Raw genomic sequence first — 24495 nt, forward strand, 5'->3', positions numbered from 1 at the left:
AGCCACACTGTCTTACATCTGTTTTTGCATATTAAACAAGATCTCAGGCAGCCATTGATCTGAGTCAACAGAGCTGATCGCTTGCTGATTCTGAAATGTACCTGAACAGAGTGACCTCTTTCAGAGAGAGACAGACACAGAGAAACACGCAGTCCTTTGGCATTATATCCCTATTGCTCTCTCTCTCTCGCTCACACTCTCCCTCTCTTTCTTTCTCTCTCTCTTTCTCACTCGCTCTCTCGCACTGGATGCAATTCAGACCAATTTACTTATTTTTTAGGCGTGTAATCTCAAAGTTAAAGTTATCCTCCAAAGAGGGGCTAATGAAGGTGAGTTCAAAAGAAAAACTTAGCATAACTCAGTGTGACTACATAGCTGCATGATCTAACCCATATGAAGCCAAGCTCTCAAGCTCTTTTCAGGGAGAACGGTTGTGTAAGTTTTTCCTGGCCTGTCATACAGGTTTATATCAGAGCAGGGATCCGACTGTCTCTACTGACTCTGTCTTGTGCTGCTGCAGCTTGCCTCATGTGACAGAATTCCTGAAGAGTGAGAGTTCCGAGAGGACAGCCAATCAGGCGAGGAGGGCCTTGACCCAACCGACCAATGGGGTCTGGACAGACTAGTGTTTACATCCTGAGATGGATATCAAATTATAGCCTGTCCCTGGCTTCAAACGAGGGGAAAATCATACTGTGGTCGTTCACCCCGGTTAGATCTGGATGCCTTTCATTCAGAATAAGGAAATAACCTTTGTTTGCGGAAACATTTTTGATGTGTGAAAAATAAAAACTGGTTTGCTTAACAAGACGTCTGTGTGCTCTCAGAAGTATATAGTAATTTGAATTCATGCACAAAACAATCCCCTATTTTCATTCTGAAAAAGGGACACACACACACACACCTGTTTTCTTATAAGCCAACATTAACATGTGATGTTGTTCTACGAACGATGGCTGCTGGGACCCCACCAGAACATATAGTAAAACCTGAAGTTCTAGCAACATTATGGTTTTTGGTCTATGAAATAGGTTAGGAAGAGCATTTAAAGTAATAAGCAAATCTCTTCAGACACTGCCTCCTGTGTGAGGTCCTCCTTTACATTGGGTGGAAGGGTAGCCTAGTGGTTAGAGTGTTGGACTAGTAACTGAAAGGTTGCAAGTTCAAATCCCTGAGCTGACAAGGTACAAATCTGTTGTCATTGAAAATAAGAATTTGTTCTTAACTGGCCTAGTTAAATAAAGGTAAAATAACACTGTGGTCCAGGATGGAGCCCTGTTCTTCTGAATCAGGGACTTGAAGGGCCTAATCAATGTATTTCAACTGACTGATTTCCTTGCATAAACAGTAACTTAGTAAAATCTTTGAAAGTGTTGCAGAAATGCAACATATTTTTGTTCAGTATAATTAAAGTCAGCATCGCAGGACAGACATCAGAAAGTGAAACCACAGAAGGAAACCTTTGATGTAAACAGAGAAGATAGCATGATGTGCCTATTTTTTATTTAACTAGGCAAGAGAAATCGTCATTAAGCAAAATTTATTATTTTCAATGACAAAGTGTGTTAACTGCCTTGTTCAGGGGCAGAACGAGATATTTTTACCTTGTCAGCTCAGGGTTTTGATCTGGCAAACTTTTGGTTACTTGTCCAACACTATACCCACTAGGCTACCTGTCGCCCCCCTAATTTTGATTTATATGCACTTCGCCAGTTTGAGCTTTACAACAGGGGGAGGAAAACAAAAAGGCTTGATTAGTATAGGCCTACCAAACCTCCTTATCAATCAAAAGGTCATAAGAGCATAGTGTGAAAACCACCAAACTTCTGAACAGTTCTAAATTGTCTTTACTCTTGTATGTTTCCTGTGTATGCTCAAAATCAATAGAGTTCTTTGGAGAGGGATATCATTTCTGCTTTTCCGGGGAGTCCAACTGTGTGCTCGCGTCCTACTCCGCTTAGAAAGGACATTGTCTTCAGATGTTTATATCCGCGCCTGCCCGTGCAAGGGCGGATACAGTTTTGACGTAAAACACGTGTGTATTCCTCCTTGGTAAAGACTTTCAGGTGGATTCCAGCTCGGAAATTGAAAACACCTGTCCCAATAAATTATCCCATCAAATCGTCGTTTTTATTTTCCAAATTAATGTAACAAGTTGATGAACATAACTATTGTATTAATCGCACAGTAAACTATTGAAAACTATGGTGAAATGGTAATTAATCCATAGTTATGTCATGCGGTTATTTTGTCAGTTCATTCAATGAAACAAACGGGGGCGCCATTGCCTTGCGGAAGGTAGCTGTAGTAAGGGTCCTGCCAAGAGTTTTTCTTTCTGTTAAATTTCGATCCAATGAAGTTGGCTTTGAATAATGACTGATTGGGATTAATATTAATGTTACAAACATTTGAATAAATAAATACAGTTTAGGTACCTCATTGCCTAAATTTAATTACTCCTATTATTTTACTATAAATAAAACCACTTTTTTTATCAAAATTATTATTATTATTAAAGTATTTTCTTATATTTTGAGGAAATGTGGACATTGAAGAACCAGACATAGGCCTATATCATAATATTGTCTATTGGTCCACTTGTGGCACACCCACTTTTTTTAGTTGCTTATGGCTTCTTTTCTCAGAACAAGAAATCAACTGTGGCGCACGAAAAGTAAATCCACTTGACCCTGTGTAACGACAGCGAAGCATAGACTAAGCTAAATCGGGAATTTTCCCGACACACGTGAGAGCCCAAGAAAGAGAAGACAATAACGGAATAAAACGTTATTAATCTTCGATTTAAAGACATTTTGACTCGGCCTGTTGACATATTTAGTTTTCTACTCGTTTGCTGCTAGTTTAGTTATTCCGCTGGGCACAAAACAAGATTTGTGGCCAAATTATGGTTGGTGGCAATAAACGCCTGCTTATATTGTCGAAGGAGGATGCCTGTTGTTGGCTTCCGCTACTTTCCTGATACCTCTTTCCTGCTTGCTTAGTCTTTTGAAAATGTATGGAATAACGAATAGTTCTGTTACAAATCTGCAATGAACGAAAGTCATCATTCGAGGAGATCGAATTGCGTGCACATCTTTGGGTTTTATAATTTATTTGGAACAGTACTCTGTGTGGTTTGGTGTCGCTACACTTTCTTTCGACTCTTGGGTACGTGGTTGGCGTAGATAGCGCAGTGGTAAACATTTTCTCCTCAACTGGAACCTGTATTATACCATACTTGGATAACGTTTCTGAAGTTCCCACAATAACAAATAAACACATTTTTGCCGCCGTGGATTATAAAGAAACCCTGGATAACACAATAGTAGGATAAAGTGTTGTTTTCTGGAGAGGAGGAACGCAGAGTGTAAGATGTGTCTAGAAGGATGCTGTTTCTTGTAAAATGGAATTGAATATTTTTTTTGCAGTTGTTGTGGTGGTTTGTTCATTTTTTTCGAGTTTCAGCCAAGAACTCAATCCCAAAGGCAGGAATGTATGCAAACTACCAGGGTAAGTAGAATAACGGTACTGTCGAGTAAAAAAGGAGTTGCCTGCCTCTATCGCTCTCCATATCGTGCAGCTAACCTACTTCTTGATGCATTGTGCTTTTATTTCTTGATTGCTCACATTACAAAATACTTTTTTTGACGTTGTCTTTCCCTCCACTAACACTTTACATCTTTGATATTGCGTACTAGTTGGTCGTATTTACTTTCATATGTACAACGTCTCCTTACACAAGAAGGAGTCCATCTGAACAGCCATCCCATCCAGATGCGATATGCATCTGGAACCGTAGATAATTTTCCATATTTTCTTATAGGGGGCGCTATATATTGAGTGACACTGGCCTGAAGTCGTGGCATCAGATAGTTCAGTGTTTCCCAACTCCAGTCCTTGAGTACCCCAACAGCACAGATTTTTGTTGTTGTAGCCCGAACAAGCACAACTGATTCAACTTGTCAACAAATCATCAAGCCCTGAATGAGTTGAATCAGGGGAGTTTGTCTGGGGCTACAACAAAAACGTTTTCTGTCGGAGGTGCTGAAGGACTGGAGCTGGAAACATTAAGCTAAATGACTGAAAATAACCACACAAAATGTTATGGCTTCAGCTGCCAGACACAAAGGAAAGTTATAGACTGAACGTAAACAGCTCAGTCTTCCAATGTTTTCATTCGATTCTGAACACCCATGAAGTGTGTGTGTGTGTGTGTGTGTGTGTGTGTGTGTGTGTGTGTGTGTGTGTGTGTGTGTGTGTGTGTGTGTGTGTGTGTGTGTGTGTGTGTGTGTGTGTGTGTGTGTCATTGCTGTGCACGCACGCACACAATCTATTAGCTGAAGCATTCATTTCTTACTCTCCAGTAAGCACCTTTACTATGCAAGCATGTCAAAGAAGGGTCAGGTGCAAGAGAAGAGTGTATGGGATCCAAAGTAGAAGTCATAGCCCGTCTGTGTTCTGCCCTTCAACACACTCTGACATTAGAAAGTAGACCCCATCTTCTATCCTTACCTTTCCTGTTAGAATGTCTCCTGACAATACAACTCCAATAGCCAATGGTGAGCATTTACAGTACCTCATGTAGCCTGTATAAAACATGTTTCTTTATTGTCGTAGTTGTTGCCCAGGTCTATATAGTTGGTTTGATGGTCAATACTTAGACTTTTAGCATCCCCATGGAGTGTTTTTGTTTAGGGTATAGTAAACTCTCCATTCTTCATCCTCACCACATACACATTTGGCATTGGCCCAAATCTCAATCACAATCATATCCTTAGTTTTTGTTTTTTACAAGCTTGAGTGCTTGCTTAATGGCAGTGCACCATCCCTATCATTTTCTTTCACTTGTGCCTTTTGTTTTATATTTTTACTGGGTTCAGTCACAGGATGAATTGAGGGAAGTTGTTTTTAATTTATCATTGCTGCCCAGCATTTCTTATGTCTGTCCTCAGGGTTTCTATATTAGCTCTACTGTAGCTGGGCGTTGGTAAATCAGCTCTACTGTAGCTGGGCGTTGGTAAATCAGCTCTACTGTAGCTGGGCGTTGGTAAATCAGTTCTACTGTAGCTGGGCGTTGCTAAATCAGCTCTACTGTAGCTGGGCGTTGGTAAATTAGCTCTACTGTAGCTGGGTGTTGGTAAATCAGCTCTACTGTAGCTGGGCGTTGGTAAATCAGCTCTACTGTAACTGGGCGTTGGTAAATCAGCTCTACTGTAACTGGGCAGTGGTAAATCCGCTCTACTGTAGCTGGGCATTTCCTAATTAGCTCTACTGTAGCTGGGTGTTGGTAAATTAGCTCTACTGTAGCTGGGCGTTTCCTAATTAGCTCTACTGTAGCTGGGTGTTGGTAAATCAGCTCTACTGTAACTGGGCGTTGGTAAATTAGCTCTACTGTAGCTGGGCGTTGGTAAATCAGCTCTACTGTAGCTGGGCGTTGGTAAATCAGCTCTACTGTACCTGGGCGTTGGTAAATCAGCTCTACTGTAGCTGGGCGTTTCCTAATTAGCTCTACTGTAGCTGGGCGTTGGTAAATCAGCTCTACTGTAGCTGGGCGTTGGTAAATCAGCTCTACTGTACCTGGGCGTTGGTAAATCAGCTCTACTGTAGCTGGGCGTTTCCTAATTAGCTCTACTGTAGCTGGGCGTTTCCTAATCAGCTCTACTGTAGCTGGGCGTTTCCTAATCAGCTCTACTGTAGCTGGGCGTTGGTAAATCAGCTCTACTGTAACTGGGCAGTGGTAAATCCGCTCTACTGTAGCTGGGTGTTGGTAAATTAGCTCTACTGTAGCTGGGCGTTTCCTAATCAGCTCTACTGTAGCTGGGCGTTTCCTAATCAGCTCTACTGTAGCTGGGCGTTTCCTAATCAGCTCTACTGTAGCTGGGTGTTGCTAAATCAGCTCTACTGTAACTGGGTGTGATTAAATCAGCTCTACTGTAGCTGGGCGTTTCCTAATCAGCTCTACTGTAGCTGGGCGTTTCCTAATCAGCTCTACTGTAGCTGGGCGTTGCTACATCAGCTCTACTGTAGCTGGGCGTTGGTGAATCAGCTCTACTGTAACTGGGTGTGACTAAATCAGCTCTACTGTAACTGGGCATTGGTAAATCAGCTCTACTGTAGCTGGGAGTTTCCTAATCAGCTCTACTGTAGCTGGGCATTGGTAAATCAGCTCTACTGTAGCTGGGCGTTGGTAAATGAGCTCTACTGTAGCTGGGCGTTGGTAAATCAGCTCTACTGTAGCTGGGCGTTGGTAAATCAGCTCTACTGTAGCTGGGTGTTGCTAAATCAGTTCTACTGTAGATGGGTGTTTACTTAATCAGCTCTACTGTAGCTGGGCGTTGCTAAATCAGATCTACTGTAACTGGGTGTCACTAAACCAGCTCTACTGTAGCTGGGCGTTTCCTAATTAGCTCTACTGTAGCTGGGCGTTTCCTAATCAGCTCAACTGTAGCTGGGCGTTTCCTAATCAGCTCTACTGTAGCTGGGCGTTTCCTAATCAGCTCTACTGTAGCTGGGCGTTTCCTAATCAGCTCTACTGTAGCTGGGCGTTTCCTAATCAGCTCTACTGTAGCTGGGCGTTTCCTAATCAGCTCTACTGTAGCTGGGCGTTTCCTAATCAGCTCTACTGTGGCTGGGCGTTTCCTAATCAGCTCTACTGTAGCTGGGCGTTTCCTAATCAGCTCTACTGTAGCTGGGCGTTTCCTAATCAGCTCTACTATAGCGGGGTGTGACTAAATCAGCTCTACTGTAGCGGGGCGTTTCCTAATCAGCTCTACTGTAGCTGGGCGTTTCCTAATCAGCTCTACTGTAGCTGGGTGTTTTCTAATCAGCTCTACTGTAGCTGGGTGTTGCTACATCAGCTCTACTGTGGCTGGGCGTTGGTAAATCAGCTCTACTGTAACTGGGTGTGACTAAATCAGCTCTACTGTAACTGGGCATTGGTAAATCAGCTCTACTGTAGCTGGGAGTTTCCTAATCAGCTCTACTGTAGCTGGGCGTTTCCTAATCAGCTCTACTGTAGCTGGGCGTTGCTACATCAGCTCTACTGTAGCTGGGCGTTGGTAAATCGGCTCTACTGTAACTGGGTGTGACTAAATCAGCTCTACTGTAACTGGGTGTGACTAAATCAGCTCTACTGTAACTGGGCGTTGGTAAATCAGCTCTACTGTAACTGGGCGTGGCTAAATCAGCTCTACTGTAGCTGGGCGTTGGTAAATCAGCTCTACTGTAGCTTGGCCTTGTTAAATCAGCTCTACTGTAACTGGGCGTTGCTAAATCAGCTCTACTGTAACTGGGCGTTGCTAAATCAGCTCTACTGTAGCTGGGCGTTTCCTAATTAGCTCTACTGTAGCTGGGCGTTTCCTAATCAGCTCTACTGTAGCTGGGCGTTTCCTAATCAGCTCTACTGTAGCTGGGCGTTTCCTAATCAGCTCTACTGTAGCTGGGCGTTTCCTAATCAGCTCTACTGTAGCTGGGCGTTTCCTAATCAGCTCTACTGTAGCTGGGTGTTGCTAAATCAGCTCTACTGTAACTGGGTGTGACTAAATCAGCTCTACTGTAGCTGGGCATTTCCTAATCAGCTCTACTGTAGCTGGGCTTTTCCTAATCAGCTCTACTGTAGCTGGGCGTTGGTAAATCAGCTCTACTGTAACTGGGTGTGACTAAATCAGCTCTACTGTAACTGGGCATTGGTAAATCAGCTCTACTGTAGCTGGGCGTTTCCTAATCAGCTCTACTGTAGCTGGGCGTTTCCTAATCAGCTCTACTGTAGCTGGGCGTTGGTAAATCGGCTCTACTGTAACTGGGTGTGACTAAATCAGCTCTACTGTAACTGGGTGTGACTAAATCAGCTCTACTGTAACTGGGCGTTGGTAAATCAGCTCTACTGTAACTGGGTGTGACTAAATCAGCTCTACTGTAACTGGCCGTTGGTAAATCAGCTCTACTGTAGCTGGGCGTTGGTAAATCAGCTCTACTGTAGCTGGGCGTTGGTAAATCAGCTCTACTGTAGCTTGGCCTTGTTAAATCAGCTCTACTGTAACTGGGCGTTGCTAAATCAGCTCTACTGTAACTGGGCGTTGCTAAATCAGCTCTACTGTAGCTGGGCGTTTCCTAATTAGCTCTACTGTAGCTGGGCGTTTCCTAATCAGCTCTACTGTAGCTGGGCGTTTCCTAATCAGCTCTACTGTAGCTGGGCGTTTCCTAATCAGCTCTACTGTAGCTGGGCGTTTCCTAATCAGCTCTACTGTAGCTGGGCGTTGCTACATCAGCTCTACTGTAGCTGGGTGTTGCTAAATCAGCTCTACTGTAGCTGGGTGTTGCTAAATCAGCTCTACTGTAGCTGGGCATTTCCTAATCAGCTCTACTGTAGCTGGGCTTTTCCTAATCAGCCCTACTGTAGCTGGGCGTTGCTACATCAGCTCTACTGTAACTGGGTGTGACTAAATCAGCTCTACTGTAACTGGGCATTGGTAAATCAGCTCTACTGTAGCTGGGAGTTTCCTAATCAGCTCTATTGTAGCTGGGCGTTGGTAAATCAGCTCTACTGTAGCTGGGCGTTGGTAAATCAGCTCTACTGTAGCTGGGCGTTGGTAAATCAGCTTTACTGTAGGTGGGCGTTGGTAAATGAGCTCTACTGTAGCTGGGCGTTGGTAAATCAGCTCTACTGTAGGTGGGCGTTGGTAAATCAGCTCTACTGTAGCTGTGCGTTGGTAAATCCGCTCTACTGTAGCTGGGCATTGGTAAATCAGCTCTACTGTAGCTGGGTGTTGCTAAATCAGTTCTACTGTAGATGGGTGTTTGCTTAATCAGCTCTACTGTAGCTGGGCGTTGCTAAATCAGCTCTACTGTAACTGGGTGTCACTAAACCAGCTCTACTGTAGCTGGGCGTTTCCTAATTAGCTCTACTGTAGCTGGGCGTTTCATAATCAGCTCAACTGTAGCTGGGCGTTTCCTAATCAGCTCTACTGTAGCTGGGCGTTTCCTAATCAGCTCTACTGTAGCTGGGCGTTTCCTAATCAGCTCTACTGTAGCTGGGCGTTTCCTAATCAGCTCTACTGTAGCTGGGCGTTTCCTAATCAGCTCTACTGTAGCTGGGCGTTTCCTAATCAGCTCTACTGTAGCTAGGCGTTTCCTAATCAGCTCTACTGTAGCTGGGTGTGACTAAATCAGCTCTACTGTAGCTGGGCGTTTCCTAATCAGCTCTACTGTAGCTGGGCGTTTCCTAATCAGCTCTACTGTAGCTGGGTGTTTTCTAATCAGCTCTACTGTAGCTGGGCGTTGCTACATCAGCTCTACTGTAGCTGGGCGTTGGTAAATCAGCTCTACTGTAAATGGGTGTGACTAAATCAGCTCTACTGTAACTGGGCATTGGTAAATCAGCTCTACTGTAGCTGGGCGTTGGTAAATCAGCTCTACTGTAGCTGGGCGTTGGTAAATCAGCTCTACTGTAGCTGGGCGTTGGTAAATCAGCTCTACTGTAGCTGGGCGTTGGTAAATCAGCTCTACTGTAGCTGGGCGTTGCTAAATCAGTTCTACTGTAGCTGGGTGTTGCTAAATCAGCTCTACTGTAGCTGGGCGTTTCCTAATCAGCTCTACTGTAGCTGGGCGTTTCCTAATCAGCTCTACTGTCGCTGGGCGTTGCTACATCAGCTCTACTGTAGCTGGGTGTTGCTAAATCAGCTCTACTGTAACTGGGTGTGACTAAATCAGCTCTACTGTAGCTGGGCGTTTCCTAATCAGCTCTACTGTAGCTGGGCGTTTCCTAATCAGCTCTACTGTAGCTGGGCGTTTCCCAATCAGCTCTACTGTAGCTGGGCGTTGCTACATCAGCTCTACTGTAGCTGGGTGTTGCTAAATCAGCTCTACTGTAACTGGGTGTGACTAAATCAGCTCTACTGTAGCTAGGCGTTTCCTAATCATCTCTACTGTAGCTGGGCGTTTCCTAATCAGCTCTACTGTAGCTGGGCGTTGCTAAATCAGCTCTACTGTAGCTGGGCGTTTCCTAATCAGCCCTACTGTAGCTTTGCATAGGTAAATCAGCTCTACTGTAGCTGGGCGTTTCCTAATCAGCTCTACTGTAGCTGGGCGTTTCCTAATCGGCTCTACTGTAGCTTGGCGTTGGTAAATCAGCTCTACTGTAGCTGGGCGTTTCCTAATCAGCTCTAGTGTAGCTTGGCGTTGGTAAATCAGCTCTACTGTAGCTGGGATAAATCAGTTCGCTGACTGTAAATGGGCCATTGACAACATCAACAATGTCTGTTCACACGTCATTGTTTGTCAGTATTCAGTGCATCATAAAGTACCATGGGAAAGTGAGAAATGCAAAGCAAACACATAAAATAGTGGGAAAGCTGCTATCTGATTTTGTCTCAAGAAACAAATATAATGTTGAATGAGGTGTTCAGTACTAGACGCCCTTCGAAGTGGCAAATAACAAATGTAGGAGTTACGAAATACAAATGTGGATCCTACTTTATTTCAAAACCACATCTTTCACACAAAGAAAAAAAATTGGTCTTCTCCAGAGCTGTGATTGATTGAACTGTGTGTCGAAGGTCAGATGGGTTCAACCCCGTACATGAACAAAAAAAATTGATTTATCTACATTACACAGATACCATTGACCACCTTGGAAACACCTCACTGAGAGTGGACCTGGTTCATAGTTTACAAAGGTTCATGGCATTAAAGTAAACTGCACAGCTTTTGAGACATGTTTGCATACCTTTAAATCCAGAATTGTAAAGAATCTCTCAAACTCAGCCTACCCCCGTGTCACAGGAGTAGCTTTGAGACATAACAGAGGAGATAAGCTGGTGTAGTTTTAGAGTAAAAAAAGTTTGTCTCTCTCTATTGGTGAGTGTGTGTATGCGTGCACTCCCTGTGTCTGACTGAAGGCAGAATGCCATCCCCAACCCTTCAGAGGAAGGAAAAGTGTGGATGGGTCCTCTGGGAGGTCAGTGGTGTGGAAGCAAAAGGAGAGATTAGATCAGTGCAGTGCACGGTGTTGCTGCCACCAACTTGACCGCCATGTCTCTCTAAACTCACATTCCCCACTACTTTCTGGCTAGACGTGGGGTCATCTTAAAACAGTATTTGTTTTCTTTAAGATATTTTAGCTGTAGCTTGCCTGGCGCAATGGAACCAATAGATTAGTGCCAAATCAAATCAAATCAAATTTATTTATATAGCCCTTCGTACATCAGCTGATATCTCAAAGTGCTGTACAGAAACCCAGCCTAAAACCCCAAACAGCAAGCAATGCAGGTGTAGAAGCACAGTGGCTAGCTAGGAAAAACTCCCTAGAAAGGCCAAAACCTAGGAAGAAACCTAGAGAGGAACATCTGACACTCCAGGCTCAATGAAACATTGAACGTTTTTAAAAGAAAACAAATACTATTTTGAGGTGGTGGTAGTAGTGATGGTAGTAGTAGTGATGGTAGTAGTAGTGTTGGTGGTATTAGTGTTGGTGGTGTTGGGGGTGGTGATAGTGGTGATGGTAGTATTGGTAGGGGGAATGGTAGTGATGGTAATTGATGCTAGTGGGGGTGGTGGTGGGGATTTTAGTGGTGGTGATAGTTGTGGTGGTGGTATCAGTGGTGGTGGTGGTGGTGGTGGTAGTGATGGTAGCAGTTGTGGTATCAGTGGTGGTAGTAGTTGTGGTGTTGGTATCAGTGGTGGTAGTGGTGTTGGAGATGGTATTGGAAGTGGTGATGGTGGCGGTTCAGGGCTGTGGCGTGTTGTTGTGCTACACTGAGTGTTTCCTGTCTTATCTTCTTCCCCTCTGTTTCAGGTCACCAGGCTTGGTATGCTGCAGCGGGTGGGGGCAGCTAGGCAATGAATGTTTGACACGTATGTATACATATCAACATCAAAACACAGTATTTCCATACCTCTTCATATTCACATTTGTAATGTATCAGTAACATCACAACAAAGTAGTACAACATGGTAGGTTTTCATGTTGTGGATATTGCTAATAATAATTCAATATTCACCTCCTCCCACCAGCTCTTTGTGTAGGGAACTTTACCTGTAAGGAGAATGAGGTGTGTGTCAGGCCCAATGAATGTCGCTGTCGCCATGGATATTTCGGAGCCAGTTGTGATACAAGTAAGCAACTTGCTTTTGTGATACTATATTTGATGCGTATATATTCAAATCACTTTCATGGCCTTGACTTGTACTTTCATTGTCAAGGGAACCATTATGTTACAGTTAATAGTTGATATTAAACTGAACTGTCAGCTCTGAATAAATGGTGTTGAATATGCTGTCCTAAACCAACAGAAGGGACATGTTGAAGCCATTCTACATTATATTCCTTGACTTGTGAAGTTCCGGTGATCATCTGAAAAGGTCTCTATCCTTCTTCCCCAGAGTGCCCAACCCAATTCTGGGGCCCCGACTGCAAGGGCAAGTGCCAGTGCTTCCCCAACGGCCACTGTGACGACATGACGGGCAAGTGCACGTGCAACGCCAACCGCTGGGGGCCCAACTGCGAGAAGCCCTGCCTCTGCCAGAAGGGCAAGTGTGACCAGGACACGGGCTCGTGCACATGCCACCATGGCTTCTGGGGCCCTCAGTGTGCTAACAACTGCTACTGCAGTCTCAACTCTGTTTGTGACCAAAACACAGGAAGGTGTAACTGTAGTCTTGGTTGGTCGGGGAGGAACTGTGCCATCCAGTGTAACTGCAATAACTCACCATGCGAGCAGTTTACGAGTCGGTGCCAGTGCCAGGAGAGACATTGGGGCCAACGGTGCGAGAGGTATTGTCAGTGTGTCCATGGGAAGTGCAACCAGGCGGACGGCTCGTGTACCTGTACCCCGGGGTACCGAGGGAAGTTCTGCAGGGAACCGTGTCCCGCTGGATTCTATGGACAGAACTGCAAGAACAGGTGAGGACCCAAAACACTGGAGGGAAACATTTGAGTTCACTGGAGAGGGAGTATTATTCCAACAGAATAGGGAACATACATTTTTAAGGAAAATGTAACAGATGTGAAACATAAAAAGCCAATGATCCTAATTCACAAGTTTCTCTTTATTTTTGCTAAGGATTTTAACGTTCAAATCCATATTATAGTCTATCTATATTATACAGTGTTTAAAAAAAAATATGAATTGACATAAGCTCCAGCTGATAACTTCTAACATATCTTCAACATGTTAGGTCATGGAGCAACAGTTTAATAGGGAAATACTGGGGAATTTGTGTTCACATTATCTCATAATAATCATCCAATATGCTGAAGCTATTCAATTGAAGTGGATAACCTTGTTCAGGGTCTGCAGAACTGGTGTTATGCAGTTGTGGCCAAAAATATTGGCACCCGTGTACTTTTTTCAGGTAACTCACAATTTTCCCTAAAAATAAGTTGAAATTGGACTGCATCGCAGTGCTAGCTGTGCCACTAGAGATTCTGGGTTCGAGTCCATGCTCTGTCGCAGCCGGCCGCAACTGGGAGACCCATGGGGTGGCGCACAATTGGCCCAGGGTCGTCCGGGTTAGGTGAGGGTTTGGCCGGAAGGGATGTCCTTGTCCTATCACACGCTAGCGACTCCTGTGGCGGACCGGGCGTAGTGCATGCTGACATGGTCACCAGGTGTACGGTGTTTCCTCCGACACTTTGGTGTAGCTGGCTTCCGGGTTACGTGGGCATTGTGTCAAGAAGCAGTGCGACTTGGTTGGGTTGTGTTTCGGATGACGCACGGCTCTCGACCTTCGCCTCTCCCGAGTCCGTACGGGAGTTGCAGTGATGAGACAAGGCTGTAACTACCAATTGGACACCACGAAAAAATAAGTTGAAATTGACAAGTATTTGGTCTCCACATTTCTTTATTTCACCGTTAATATTACAAAACCTTTTGTTTTGATTCATAACTTAATATATCAATTTAAATCAGAAAATAAACAGAAATGGCACATTTTTTGACAACCTAGACTTAATATCTGGTAGCACAGCCTTGGGTAAAAATAACTGCAATCAAGTGCTTCCTACAGCCATTGATGAGCTTCCTGCACCTCTGTACTGGCAGTTTGGCCCACTCTTCTTGTGCAAACGGCTCTAGCTTTCCCATATTAGAAGGGTGCCTTCTCCTAACTACTGTTTTCAGATCCCTCCACAAGTTTTCAATGGGATTTAGATCTGGACTCATTGCTGGCCACTTCAGAACAGCGTTTGTCTTGAATCATTCCTGAGTGCTGTTTGAAGTGTGTTTGGGGTCTTTAGCTGGAAGAACCATGGCCTTTGACGGAGACCCAGCTTTCTTGACACAGGGTCCGACATTGCGCTCAAAAATGCCTTGGTATTTCCATGATGCCATGAACATGAGTCAGCAAAGCAACCCCAAATCATCACTGAACCTCCATGTTTGACTGTAGGGAAGGTGTTCTTTTTTTGTATTGCTTCGTTTTGTTTTCTGTAAACAGAGAGATGGTGTGCTTTACCATAAAGCTCTAATTTGGTCTCATCTGTCCACAGGACATTCTCCCAGAAGGATTTGGGCATGTTCAAGTGTGTTTTGGAAAATTGAATTCAGGCTTTGTTATGTCTTTCTCACAGCAGTGGGGTCCTCCTGGGTCTCCTACCATATAACCCCCTTTCATTGAGTTGGCAACGATGGTGTGCATTGAAACTGTCCTACCTTGCGTCTGAGCGTCAGCTTGAATCTGTGGGACAGTTGACCGAGGTGCTTTCTACACCATTCAAACAATCCTTCACTGCAATCTTCCATCAAGTTTTCTCTTGTGGCCACGTCCAGGGAGGTTGGCTACAATGGCATGGGCCTTAAACTTCTAGATACATACAGTCGAAAAGTAACTTCAATGTCTCTGGAGGTGGACTTGTAGCCTTCAGATTGTCCATGCTTGGCTACAATCTTGTGTCTGACCTCCTATTTTAATGATTTATATATTGCAGGCGCCTGCAACTCACCACAGGTGAGCTCATTTCCAAAGTAAAGGAGAATCACATGCTTGAAATTTAATTATTTCTAACTACTTCTAGAAGGTTCAAATATTATTGTCCGGGATATTTTAGGATTTCTTTGTGGAATAAGCTTACTATATTATTCCGATTTTAGTTTTTTTGTTTTTGTTTTGTTCAACTGCACACCAAACGCATACATACAGTATGTGGATACCAAAATGTGTTTTAATTTCAATGGTTTTCTGGAAGAAATGGTGCATTATTTTACTAAAGTACAAAGGTGCCAATATTTTTGGCCACGACTGTACAACCGCAATGTTGCAACTTTCCCACACCTCTCTAACCTCAGTGTTGTTGATATTCTAAGGATAGGTACATGTGTAGAATCTTAATTTGAGCCAGTTTGCTGCAACAGGACATGTGAATTATTATGTGGATTATAATTCATGGACAATTTTGGAGGAGTTGATACATTTTTCTTAAGGGAAAATCAGGTGTAAAAGTGGAAATTACAAAGTTCAGAAGCCTTTTTAAAACCTCAAATATATGAAAAGTTCTGCAACAGGGTGATCAAATTAAGATCCTACATCTGTACTACACACATTGAATATGTATACAGGTCCCAAATGTAGCAAATCATCAAGTGTTGTCTTACACATAAGGCATTGTTTTGAGAGCACTAAACCTATGAGATATTACCAAAACTGACCAAAATGTCATCCAGTAGTCATGTTGCTCCCAAATTGTGATGAGACTCGGCTTCGTCCAAAAAGCTCCCTATTTCCATATAGTGCAATACTTTCTCTCTGCACTACATAAGGAATATGGTGCCATTTTTCACACAACCAATGTTTCCACTTCTATTCTAATGTCTCCCCCTCTTTCGGCCTCTCTCCCCCAGGTGTTCTAATGTCTCCCTCTCTCCCCCCCAGGTGTTCTAATGTCTCTCTCTCTCTCCCCCTCCCCCCCAGGTGTGGGCACTGTAAGGGGCAGCAGCCCTGTAAGATAACTGAGGGCAGGTGTGTAACCTGTGAGAGGGGCTGGAACGGGACCAAGTGTGACCAGATGTGCCTGTCAGGCTTCTTCGGAGAGAACTGCCTGGACGTGTGTCCTCTGTGTAAAGATGGCCACTTCTGCAACCGCATCGACGGAAAGTGCTCCCACTGCAACCCCGGTTGGATCGGGGACAGGTGAGAGAGGCCTCTTGTATACACCTGGAACCACGGACAGGGGTACACAAACGTGTGTGTGTGTGTGTGTGTGTGTGTGTGTGTGTGTGTGTGTGTGTGTGTGTGCAACACACACACACAGACAAGCACACACACACAGCACACACACAGACAAGCACACACACAGACACACATGTTCACATTCCATTAGGGTTCATTGTAGTTGTTTAGTAGGAGACTAAATATTTATTGCCCTAATGGGTATTTAACTTTGTAGAATTTCAAATAACATTTCATGTCGACAGATGATGTGTAAAAACACATTATCTTTATTGTTTAGTGCAGTCATGTTGTCCACTTGTTCTCATACCAACATATCATTCACAGACTTTTTGTATTTCCGTTTCAAGCACTTGAAAGAATAATTTCTAAGATTTGAACTTGTACTAACCAATGCGCTCGTCCTGTGCTAATGTTCTGAGTGTACACAGTACTTTTCAGTATGTGATTTGCGTAGATTCTGTCTTATAGTCACTACATCAGAGGTTTGAACTTGTGCTTGCATGCATCGCTTATGTCTCTGAGACTCACTGTTTTCATTGTTATGGTTTTATCGTTACAATGACTATAATCAATATTGCTTCTTGTTGTGTCCCATCCTGTCCTGTCCTCTAGGTGCGAGGTGCGTTGTCCCAACGGGACTTATGGGGATAACTGTGAGAATGACTGCAGCCACTGTTTTAACGGCGTTTGTCACGTTGCCACCGGACAGTGCCTGTGTGACCCAGGATTTTACGGGACATAGTAAGTCATGAGAATGAAACTCGCATCAAAGCATCCTGTTTACGCCTCCCCTCATGTCTACAATACTCAGACAGAATGTTCAACTTTTTTTATTTTTTTGTACGCACTCATGCTTCACGCCTAGAGGTTTCCTGATTACATGGCCGAACCAGGAAACCCTTTAGACCCTAACATATTTCTAGTGCCCAGGTCACTAGTGGTTGGGAAAAACTCCTGTTTGTACGTACAGATGTCGGATCTTAATTCGACCCTTTTTGTCACAGTAAAATAATCCTGCAGCACAGGATTTTGAAAGTTAAGTCCATAATGTCGCTTGATCGGTGGTTAGGCTATTATTTGGCAAAAAGTAGGCTACATTACATTTTTAATATAAACTTGTTTGTGTGGGTTTTCTGTGAATCTGCATTCCAGGAAAATTCTCATCAACAAAAGAGTGATCAAATTAAGATCCTATACATGAAAGCATTATTCAGTCAGTGCCAGTAGAAGTAGTTAGTCAGTGCAGAGGGAGCTTCATATAGTCATTGTAGTACATTACTAGTTTATTGCCTGTCTATTTCAATGCACCTGTCTCAGTCACTAAGATGTTGTATCTGTCTGTCTTCTAGCTGCAACATGACGTGTCAGATGGGTCAGTATGGAGTGAACTGTGCCCAGACCTGCACCTGTCACGACAACAACTGTAACCCAGTGTCTGGGGCCTGCAACCTACGTAAGGAAACCACTCTCTATTTCTTAATTCACTTTTCCAGATCTGGGAGAACGTTATGTTGTTGTTTTTGAAGGCAGTCACGCCGCTGAATATTAAGATGTAAAAAAGGTGTTCTTAGCGGAGTACTAAGGGCATCAAACCCTGGTGCTTCTAGTGTTAAAAAACCCTGGTGCTTCGAGTGTTAAACCCTGGTCCTTCTAGTGTTAAAAACCCTGGTCCTTCTAGTGTTAAAAAACCCTGGTTCTTCTAGTGTTAAAAAACCCTGGTCCTTCGAGTGTTAAACCCTGGTCCTTCTAGTGTTAAAAAACCCTGGTCCTTCTAGTGTTAAAAAACCCTGGTCCTTCGAGTGTTAAACCCTGGTCCTTCTAGTGTTAAACCCTGGTCCTTCGAGTGTTAAACCCTGGTCCTTCGAGTGTTAAAAACCCTGGTCCTTCTAGTGTTAAAAAACCCTGGTCCTTCTTGTGTTAAACCCTGGTTCTTCTAGTGTTAAAAAACCCCGGTCCTTCGAGTGTTAAAAACCCTGGTTCTTCTAGTGTTAAAAAACCCTGGTCCTTCGAGTGTTATAAACCCCGGTCCTTCTAGTGTTAAAAAACCACGGTCCTTCTAGTGTTAAAAAACCCCAGTGCTTTTAGTGTTAAAAAACCTCAGTGCTTTTAGTGTTAAAAAACCTCAGTGCTTCTAGTGTTAAAAAACCCTGGTCCTTCTAATGTTAAAAAACCCCGGTCCTTCTAGTGTTATAAACCCCGGTCCTTCTAGTGTTAAAAAACCCCGGTCCTTCTAGTGTTAAAAAACCCCAGTGCTTTTAGTGTTAAAAAAACCCAGTGCTTTTAGTGTTAAAAAACCCCAGTGCTTTTAGTGTTAAAAAACCTCAGTGCTTCTAGTGTTAAAAAACACCCAGTGCTTTTAGTGTTAAAAAACCCCAGTGCTTTTAGTGTTAAAAAACCCCAGTGCTTTTAGTGTTAAAAACCCCAGTCCTTCTAGTGTTAAAAAACCCCAGTGCTTTTAGTGTTAAAAACACCCAGTGCTTTTAGTGTTAAAAACCCCAGTGCTTTTAGTGTTAAAAAACCTCAGTGCTTCTAGTGTTATAAACCCCGGTCCTTCTAGTGTTAAAAACCCCAGTGCTTTTAGTGTTAAAAAACCCCAGTGCTTTTAGTGTTAAAAACCCTCAGTGCTTTTAGTGTTATAAACCCCGGTCCTTCTAGTGTTATAAACCCCGGTCCTTCTAGTGTTAAAAAACCCCGGTCCTTCTAGTGTTAAAAAAACCCAGTGCTTTTAGTGTTAAAAAACCCCAGTGCTTTTAGTGTTAAAAAACCTCAGTGCTTCTAGTGTTAAAAAACTCTGGTCCTTCTAGTGTTAAAAAACCCTGGTCCTTCTAGTGTTAATAAACCCCGGTCCTTCTAGTGTTAAAAAACCCTGGTCCTTCTAGTGTTAAAAAACCCCGGTCCTTCTAGTGTTAAAAAACCCCAGTGCTTTTAGTGTTAAAAACCCCCAGTGCTTTTAGTGTTAAAAACCCCCAGTGCTTTTAGTGTTAAAAAACCCCAGTGCTTTTAGTGTTAAAAAACCCCAGTGCTTTTAGTGTTAAAAAACCCCAGTGCTTTTAGTGTTAAAAAACCCCAGTGCTTTTAGTGTTAAAAAACCCCAGTGCTTTTAGTGTTAAAAAACCCCAGTGCTTTTAGTGTTAAAAAACCCCAGTGCTTTTAGTGTTAAAAACCCCAGTGCTTTTAGTGTTAAAAAACCCCAGTGCTTTTAGTGTTAAAAAACCCCAGTGCTTTTAGTGTTAAAAAACCCCAGTGCTTTTAGTGTTAAAAAACCCCAGTGCTTTTAGTGTTAAAAAAAACCAGTGCTTTTAGTGTTAAAAAAAACCAGTGCTTTTAGTGTTAAAAAAACCCAGTGCTTTTAGTGTTAAAAAAAACCAGTGCTTTTAGTGTTAAAAAAACCCAGTGCTTTTAGTGTTAAAAAAACCCAGTGCTTTTAGTGTTAAAAAAACCCAGTGCTTTTAGTGTTAAAAAAACCCAGTGCTTCTAGTGTTAAAAAACCCCAGTGCTTTTAGTGTTAAAAAACCCCAGTGCTTTTAGTGTTAAAAAACCCCAGTGCTTTTAGTGTTAAAAAGCCCCAGTGCTTCTAGTGTTAAAAAAACCCGGTCCTTCGAGTGTTAAACCCTGGTTCTTCTAGTGTTTAAAAAACCCTGGTCCTTCGAGTGTTAAACCCTGGTTCTTCGAGTGTTAAACCCTGGTTCTTCTAGTGTTAAAAAACCCTGGTCCTTCTAGTGTTAAAAACCTGGTCCTTCTAGTGTTAAAAAACCCTGGTCCTTCTAGTGTTAAAAACCCTGGTCCTTCTAGTGTTAAAAAACCCTGGTCCTTCTAGTGTTAAAAAACCTGGTCCTTCTAGTGTTAAAAACCCTGGTCCTTCTAGTGTTAAAAACCCCTGGTCCTTCTAGTGTTAAAAACCCTGGTCCTTCTAGTGTTAGTGTTAAAAAACCCTGGTCCTTCTAGTGTTAAAAAACCTGGTCCTTCTAGTGTTAAAAACCCTGGTCCTTCTAGTGTTAAAAAACCCTGGTCCTTCTAGTGTTAAAAAACCCTGGTCCTTCTAGTGTTAAAAAACCCTGGTCCTTCTAGTGTTAAAAAACCCTGGTCCTTCTAGTGTTAAAAACCCTGGTCCTTCTAGTGTTAAAAAACCCTGGTCCTTCTAGTGTTAAAAAACCCTGGTCCTTCTAGTGTTAAAAAACCCTGGTCCTTCTAGTGTTAAAAAACCCTGGTCCTTCTAGTGTTAAAAACCCTGGTCCTTCTAGTGTTAAAAAACCCTGGTCCTTCTAGTGTTAAAAAACCCTGGTCCTTCTAGTGTTAAAAACCCTGGTCCTTCTAGTGTTAAAAAACCCTGGTCCTTCTAGTGTTAAAAACCCTGGTCCTTCTAGTGTTAAAAAACCCTGGTCCTTCTAGTGTTAAAAACCCTGGTCCTTCTAGTGTTAAAAAACCCTGGTCCTTCTAGTGTTAAAAACCCTGGTCCTTCTAGTGTTAAAAACCCTGGTCCTTCTAGTGTTAAAAAACCCTGGTCCTTCTAGTGTTAAAAACCCTGGTCCTTCTAGTGTTAAAAACCCTGGTCCTTCTAGTGTTAAAAACCCTGGTCCTTCTAGTGTTAAAAACCCCTTCTAGTGTTAAAAAAACCTGGTCCTTCTAGTGTTAAAAAACCCTGGTCCTTCTAGTGTTAAAAAACCCTGGTCCTTCTAGTGTTAAAAAACCCTGGTCCTTCTAGTGTTAAAAAACCCTGGTCCTTCTAGTGTTAAAAAACCCTGGTCCTTCTAGTGTTAAAAAACCTCAGTGCTTCTAGTTTTAAAAAACTCTGGTCCTTCTAGTGTTAAAAAACCCCAGTGCTTTTAGTGTTAAAAAACCTCAGTGCTTCTAGTTTAAAAAACCTCAGTGCTTCTAGTTTTAAAAAACCCTGGTGCTTCTAGTGTTAAAAAACCCTGGTGCTTCTAGTGTTAAAAAACCTCAGTGCTTCTAGTGTTAAAAACCCCAGTGCTTTTAGTGTTAAAAACCCCAGTGCTTTTAGTGTTAAAAAACCTCAGTGCTTCTAGTTTAAAAAACCTCAGTGCTTCTAGTTTTAAAAAACCCTGGTGCTTCTAGTGTTAAAAAACCCTGGTGCTTCTAGTGTTGAAAAACGTATAGTAGATTTTTTGTTTTAAGGAATGCAGGATGTAAAGAAAGCTCACCCCTGCCTACACACGACCATAGAGATCATATAAAATGTGTGCAATCTACATGAAGGTCCCAAATGTCTAAATAGCCAGTTGCTAACAGTGACGCAGCACATGTATGGCTTGTCTCTCTGTGCGTTGGACGGAGACAGCAAGCACTAACACACGTTTATTCAGGTTACTGTAGTAGAGTTAACATGAAGGAGGCCTGATGGCCTTTCCAGAATGCCTGGTGTCCTTTTTTACGACTGTGTTTGTTGGCCTTGTTCCTATCCAGCCGGAGAGAGAGAGAGTCAGAGGGTGGGGGGGTGGTAGGAGGGAGAGACAAAGGAAGGTGAGAGAGAGAGAGTCAGAGGGTGGGGGGTGGTAGGAGGGAGAGACAAAGGAAGGTGAGAGAGAGAGAGTCAGAGGGTGGGGGGGTGGTAGGAGGGAGAGACAAAGGAAGGTGAGAGAGAGAGAGTCAGAGGGTGGGGGGGTGGAGGAGGGAGAGACAAAGGAAGGTGAGAGAGAGAGAGTCAGAGGGTGGGGGGTGGTAGGAGGGAGAGACAAAGGAAGGTGAGAGAGTCAGAGGGTGGGGGGGTGGTAGGAGGGAGAGACAAAGGAAGGTGAGAGAGAGAGAGTCAGAGGGTGGGGGGGTGGTAGGAGGGAGAGACAAAGGAAGGTGAGAGAGAGTCAGAGGGTGGGGGGTGGTAGGAGGGAGAGACAAAGGAAGGTGAGAGAGAGAGAGAGTCAGAGGGTGGGGGGTGGTAGGAGGGAGAGACAAAGGAAGGTGAGAGAGAAGGAAAGTAAGGGGAAAGAAAGGGAGAGCGAGAGTTAAGATACATAGTGAGGGAGGATGGGAGAGGGAGAGTAAGGGAGGATGGGAGAGAGAGAGAGAGGGAGAGTGAGGGAGGATGGGAGAAAGAGGGAGAGAGTTAGGGAGGATGTTACAGAGAGAGAGAGAGAGAGAGAGAGAGAGAGAGAGAGAGAGAGAGAGAAAGAGTGAGGGAGGATGGGAGAGCGAGTTAGAGGATGGTAGAGAGAGAGAGAGAGAGAGGGAGAGTGAGGGAGGATGGGAGAGGGAGAGTGAGGGAGGATGGTGGAGAGAGAAAGAGGGTGAGTGAGGGATGATGGTAGAGAGAGAAAGAGGGAGAGAGTTAGGGAGGATGGTAGAGAGAGAGAGAGAGAGAGAGAGAGAGAGAGGAGAGGATGGGAGAGAGAGTGGGAGGATGGTAGAGAGAGAGAGAGAAATGAAGAGCGAGTGAGGGAAGATGGTAGAGATAATAAAGCAAAGAGAGTGATAAAGATTGACTAGAGAGTAAGAGAGAGAGAGAACTGGAGGAGGAAAAGAGATGGGATAGCGGGAGGAGAGGAAACGAGGTCACCAGAGGTTTCGGCAAATGGGCATGTTGGGAAGCAGCGAGGATGTCACTGGGTCAGTGTGCCAGGCCAGTCCCTTCCTTTATCCAGCTGTGAACACGCCACACCAAGGACACACAACCATTTTCTCTCTATGAAAGCAGAGGGGCATAGAGGGCCAAGGGCCACCAGTATTTATCTAACTGCTAGGTTAGTGACGGTGCCATCTGGCTGCAGTGTGTCTGTGGTGATTAAGGCTGCGTCTGAAATTGCTCTCCTTTTACAGTGCACCACTTTTGATCAGGGCTCCATAGGCCTAGAGATGCTTGCCAATCAAATGTATTTATAAAGCCCTTCTTACATCAGCTGATGTCACAAAGTGCTGTACAGAAACCCAGTCTAAAACCCCAAACAGCAAGAAATGCAGGTGTAGAAGCATGGTGGCTAGGAAAAACTCCCTAGAAAGGCCAGAACCTAGGAAGAAACCTATAGGGGACCCAGGCTATGAGGGGTGGCCAGTCGTCTTCTGGTTGTGCCTGGAGGAGATCATAACAGAACATGGCCAAGATGTTCAAATGTTCATAGATGACCAGCAGGGTCAAATAATAATAATCCCCATGGTTGTAGAGGGTGCAACAGGTCAGCACCTCAGGGGTAAATGTCAGTTGGCTTTTCATAGCCGATCATTCAGAGTATCTCTACCGCTCCTGCTGTCTCTAGAGAGTTGAAAACAGCAGGTCTGGGACAGGTAGCACGTCCGGTGAACAGGTCAGGGTTCCATAGTCTCAGGCAGAACAGTTGAAACTGGAGCAGCAGCACGGCCAGGTGGACTGGGGACAGCAAGGAGTCATCAGGCGAGGTAGTCCTGAGGCATGGTCCTAGGGCTCAGGTCCTCCAAGAGAGAAAGAGAGAGAATTAGAGAGAGCATACTTAAATTCACACAGGACACCTGATAAGACAAGAGAAATACTCCAGATATAACAGACTGACCCTAGCCGCCCGACACATATAAACTACTGCAGCATAAATACTGGAGGCTGAGACTGGAGGGGTCAGGAGAGTTTTATATGTAACCAGCCTAGAAAGGGAGAGTGCTTCTAAATCATGAAGGAATTATGGGAGTAAAGGGAATCATAGCAGAGGGGTAATAGAGTGAGTGAAGGATAGGGTTCAGTGGATTCTTCTAGAAGTCAGTTAAGTGGATCCACAACAGGAGATGGATAAAGAGACTGGTGATTTATATAGAGGAGGGTTGTTGCATGCATGGCTGAATTTAACATCTATTACTTAACTCTATTGGATATCTCTTCAATGCCCACATCATGGTACAGAAGCTTGAGTTTCAGCTCCAGAGTCTTGGTTCTGGGAGTTCAGGGAGTTCTGACAGAACGTCAGTTGGCACCAGATATATACAGATGGCTCTGGTTGGCGCTGGCAATCTGTACCAGTGTGTCACACCCATAAACCCCTGCTTGTGTCTGTCTGTCTGCTGTTTCAGAGCCTAACCAGAGGATGGGTGTGATCGCGGCGGGAACCCTGGTCTTCTTTCTGCTCATTGTCCTCCTCTCACTCCTCTGCTGCTGCTGCCTCTGCAGTAATAAACACCACCAGAAGTGAGTGACAGACACAGGCCTGGTGTAGGGTGAGGCCGCGTGATGGGATGGAGGGCCATTCCTTGTTAAATAGCAGAGGGCTACATCCTTTAAAGAGTTTTTCCCCTTTTATATTTTATCGTCCCTGTCGGGGGAAAAAAAGGCACAAATGGAGTTACAATATTTTTATTTTGACAGCAATGATATATATAGTATTACAGTATATACAGTATAGTTAGGGCCATGAGTATTTTGAT

General features: G+C 43.9%; 1 protein-coding gene across 3 annotated transcripts in view; it reads left to right on the forward strand.

Annotated features, from left to right (window-relative positions):
• The first annotated feature begins 2660 nt into the window (after positions 1–2660).
• LOC118374014 (scavenger receptor class F member 2-like) overlaps positions 2661–24495 on the forward strand; it is a 33753-nt gene continuing 11918 nt past the window's right edge. For all 3 annotated transcript variants that reach the window (XM_052479154.1, XM_052479155.1, XM_052479156.1), the window contains exons 1-9: positions 2661–3168; positions 3429–3510; positions 11792–11850; positions 12010–12111; positions 12379–12898; positions 15904–16122; positions 16777–16905; positions 17514–17617; positions 24145–24259. In XM_052479154.1, coding sequence (XP_052335114.1) covers positions 3051–3168; positions 3429–3510; positions 11792–11850; positions 12010–12111; positions 12379–12898; positions 15904–16122; positions 16777–16905; positions 17514–17617; positions 24145–24259 — 1448 coding nt within the window. In that variant the 5' untranslated portion in view covers positions 2661–3050. The remainder of the gene's footprint in view (positions 3169–3428; positions 3511–11791; positions 11851–12009; positions 12112–12378; positions 12899–15903; positions 16123–16776; positions 16906–17513; positions 17618–24144; positions 24260–24495) is intronic.

This window comes from Oncorhynchus keta, chromosome 25 (assembly GCF_023373465.1).
Source record: "Oncorhynchus keta strain PuntledgeMale-10-30-2019 chromosome 25, Oket_V2, whole genome shotgun sequence".
In the NCBI taxonomy this organism is placed as follows: domain Eukaryota; kingdom Metazoa; phylum Chordata; class Actinopteri; order Salmoniformes; family Salmonidae; genus Oncorhynchus; species Oncorhynchus keta.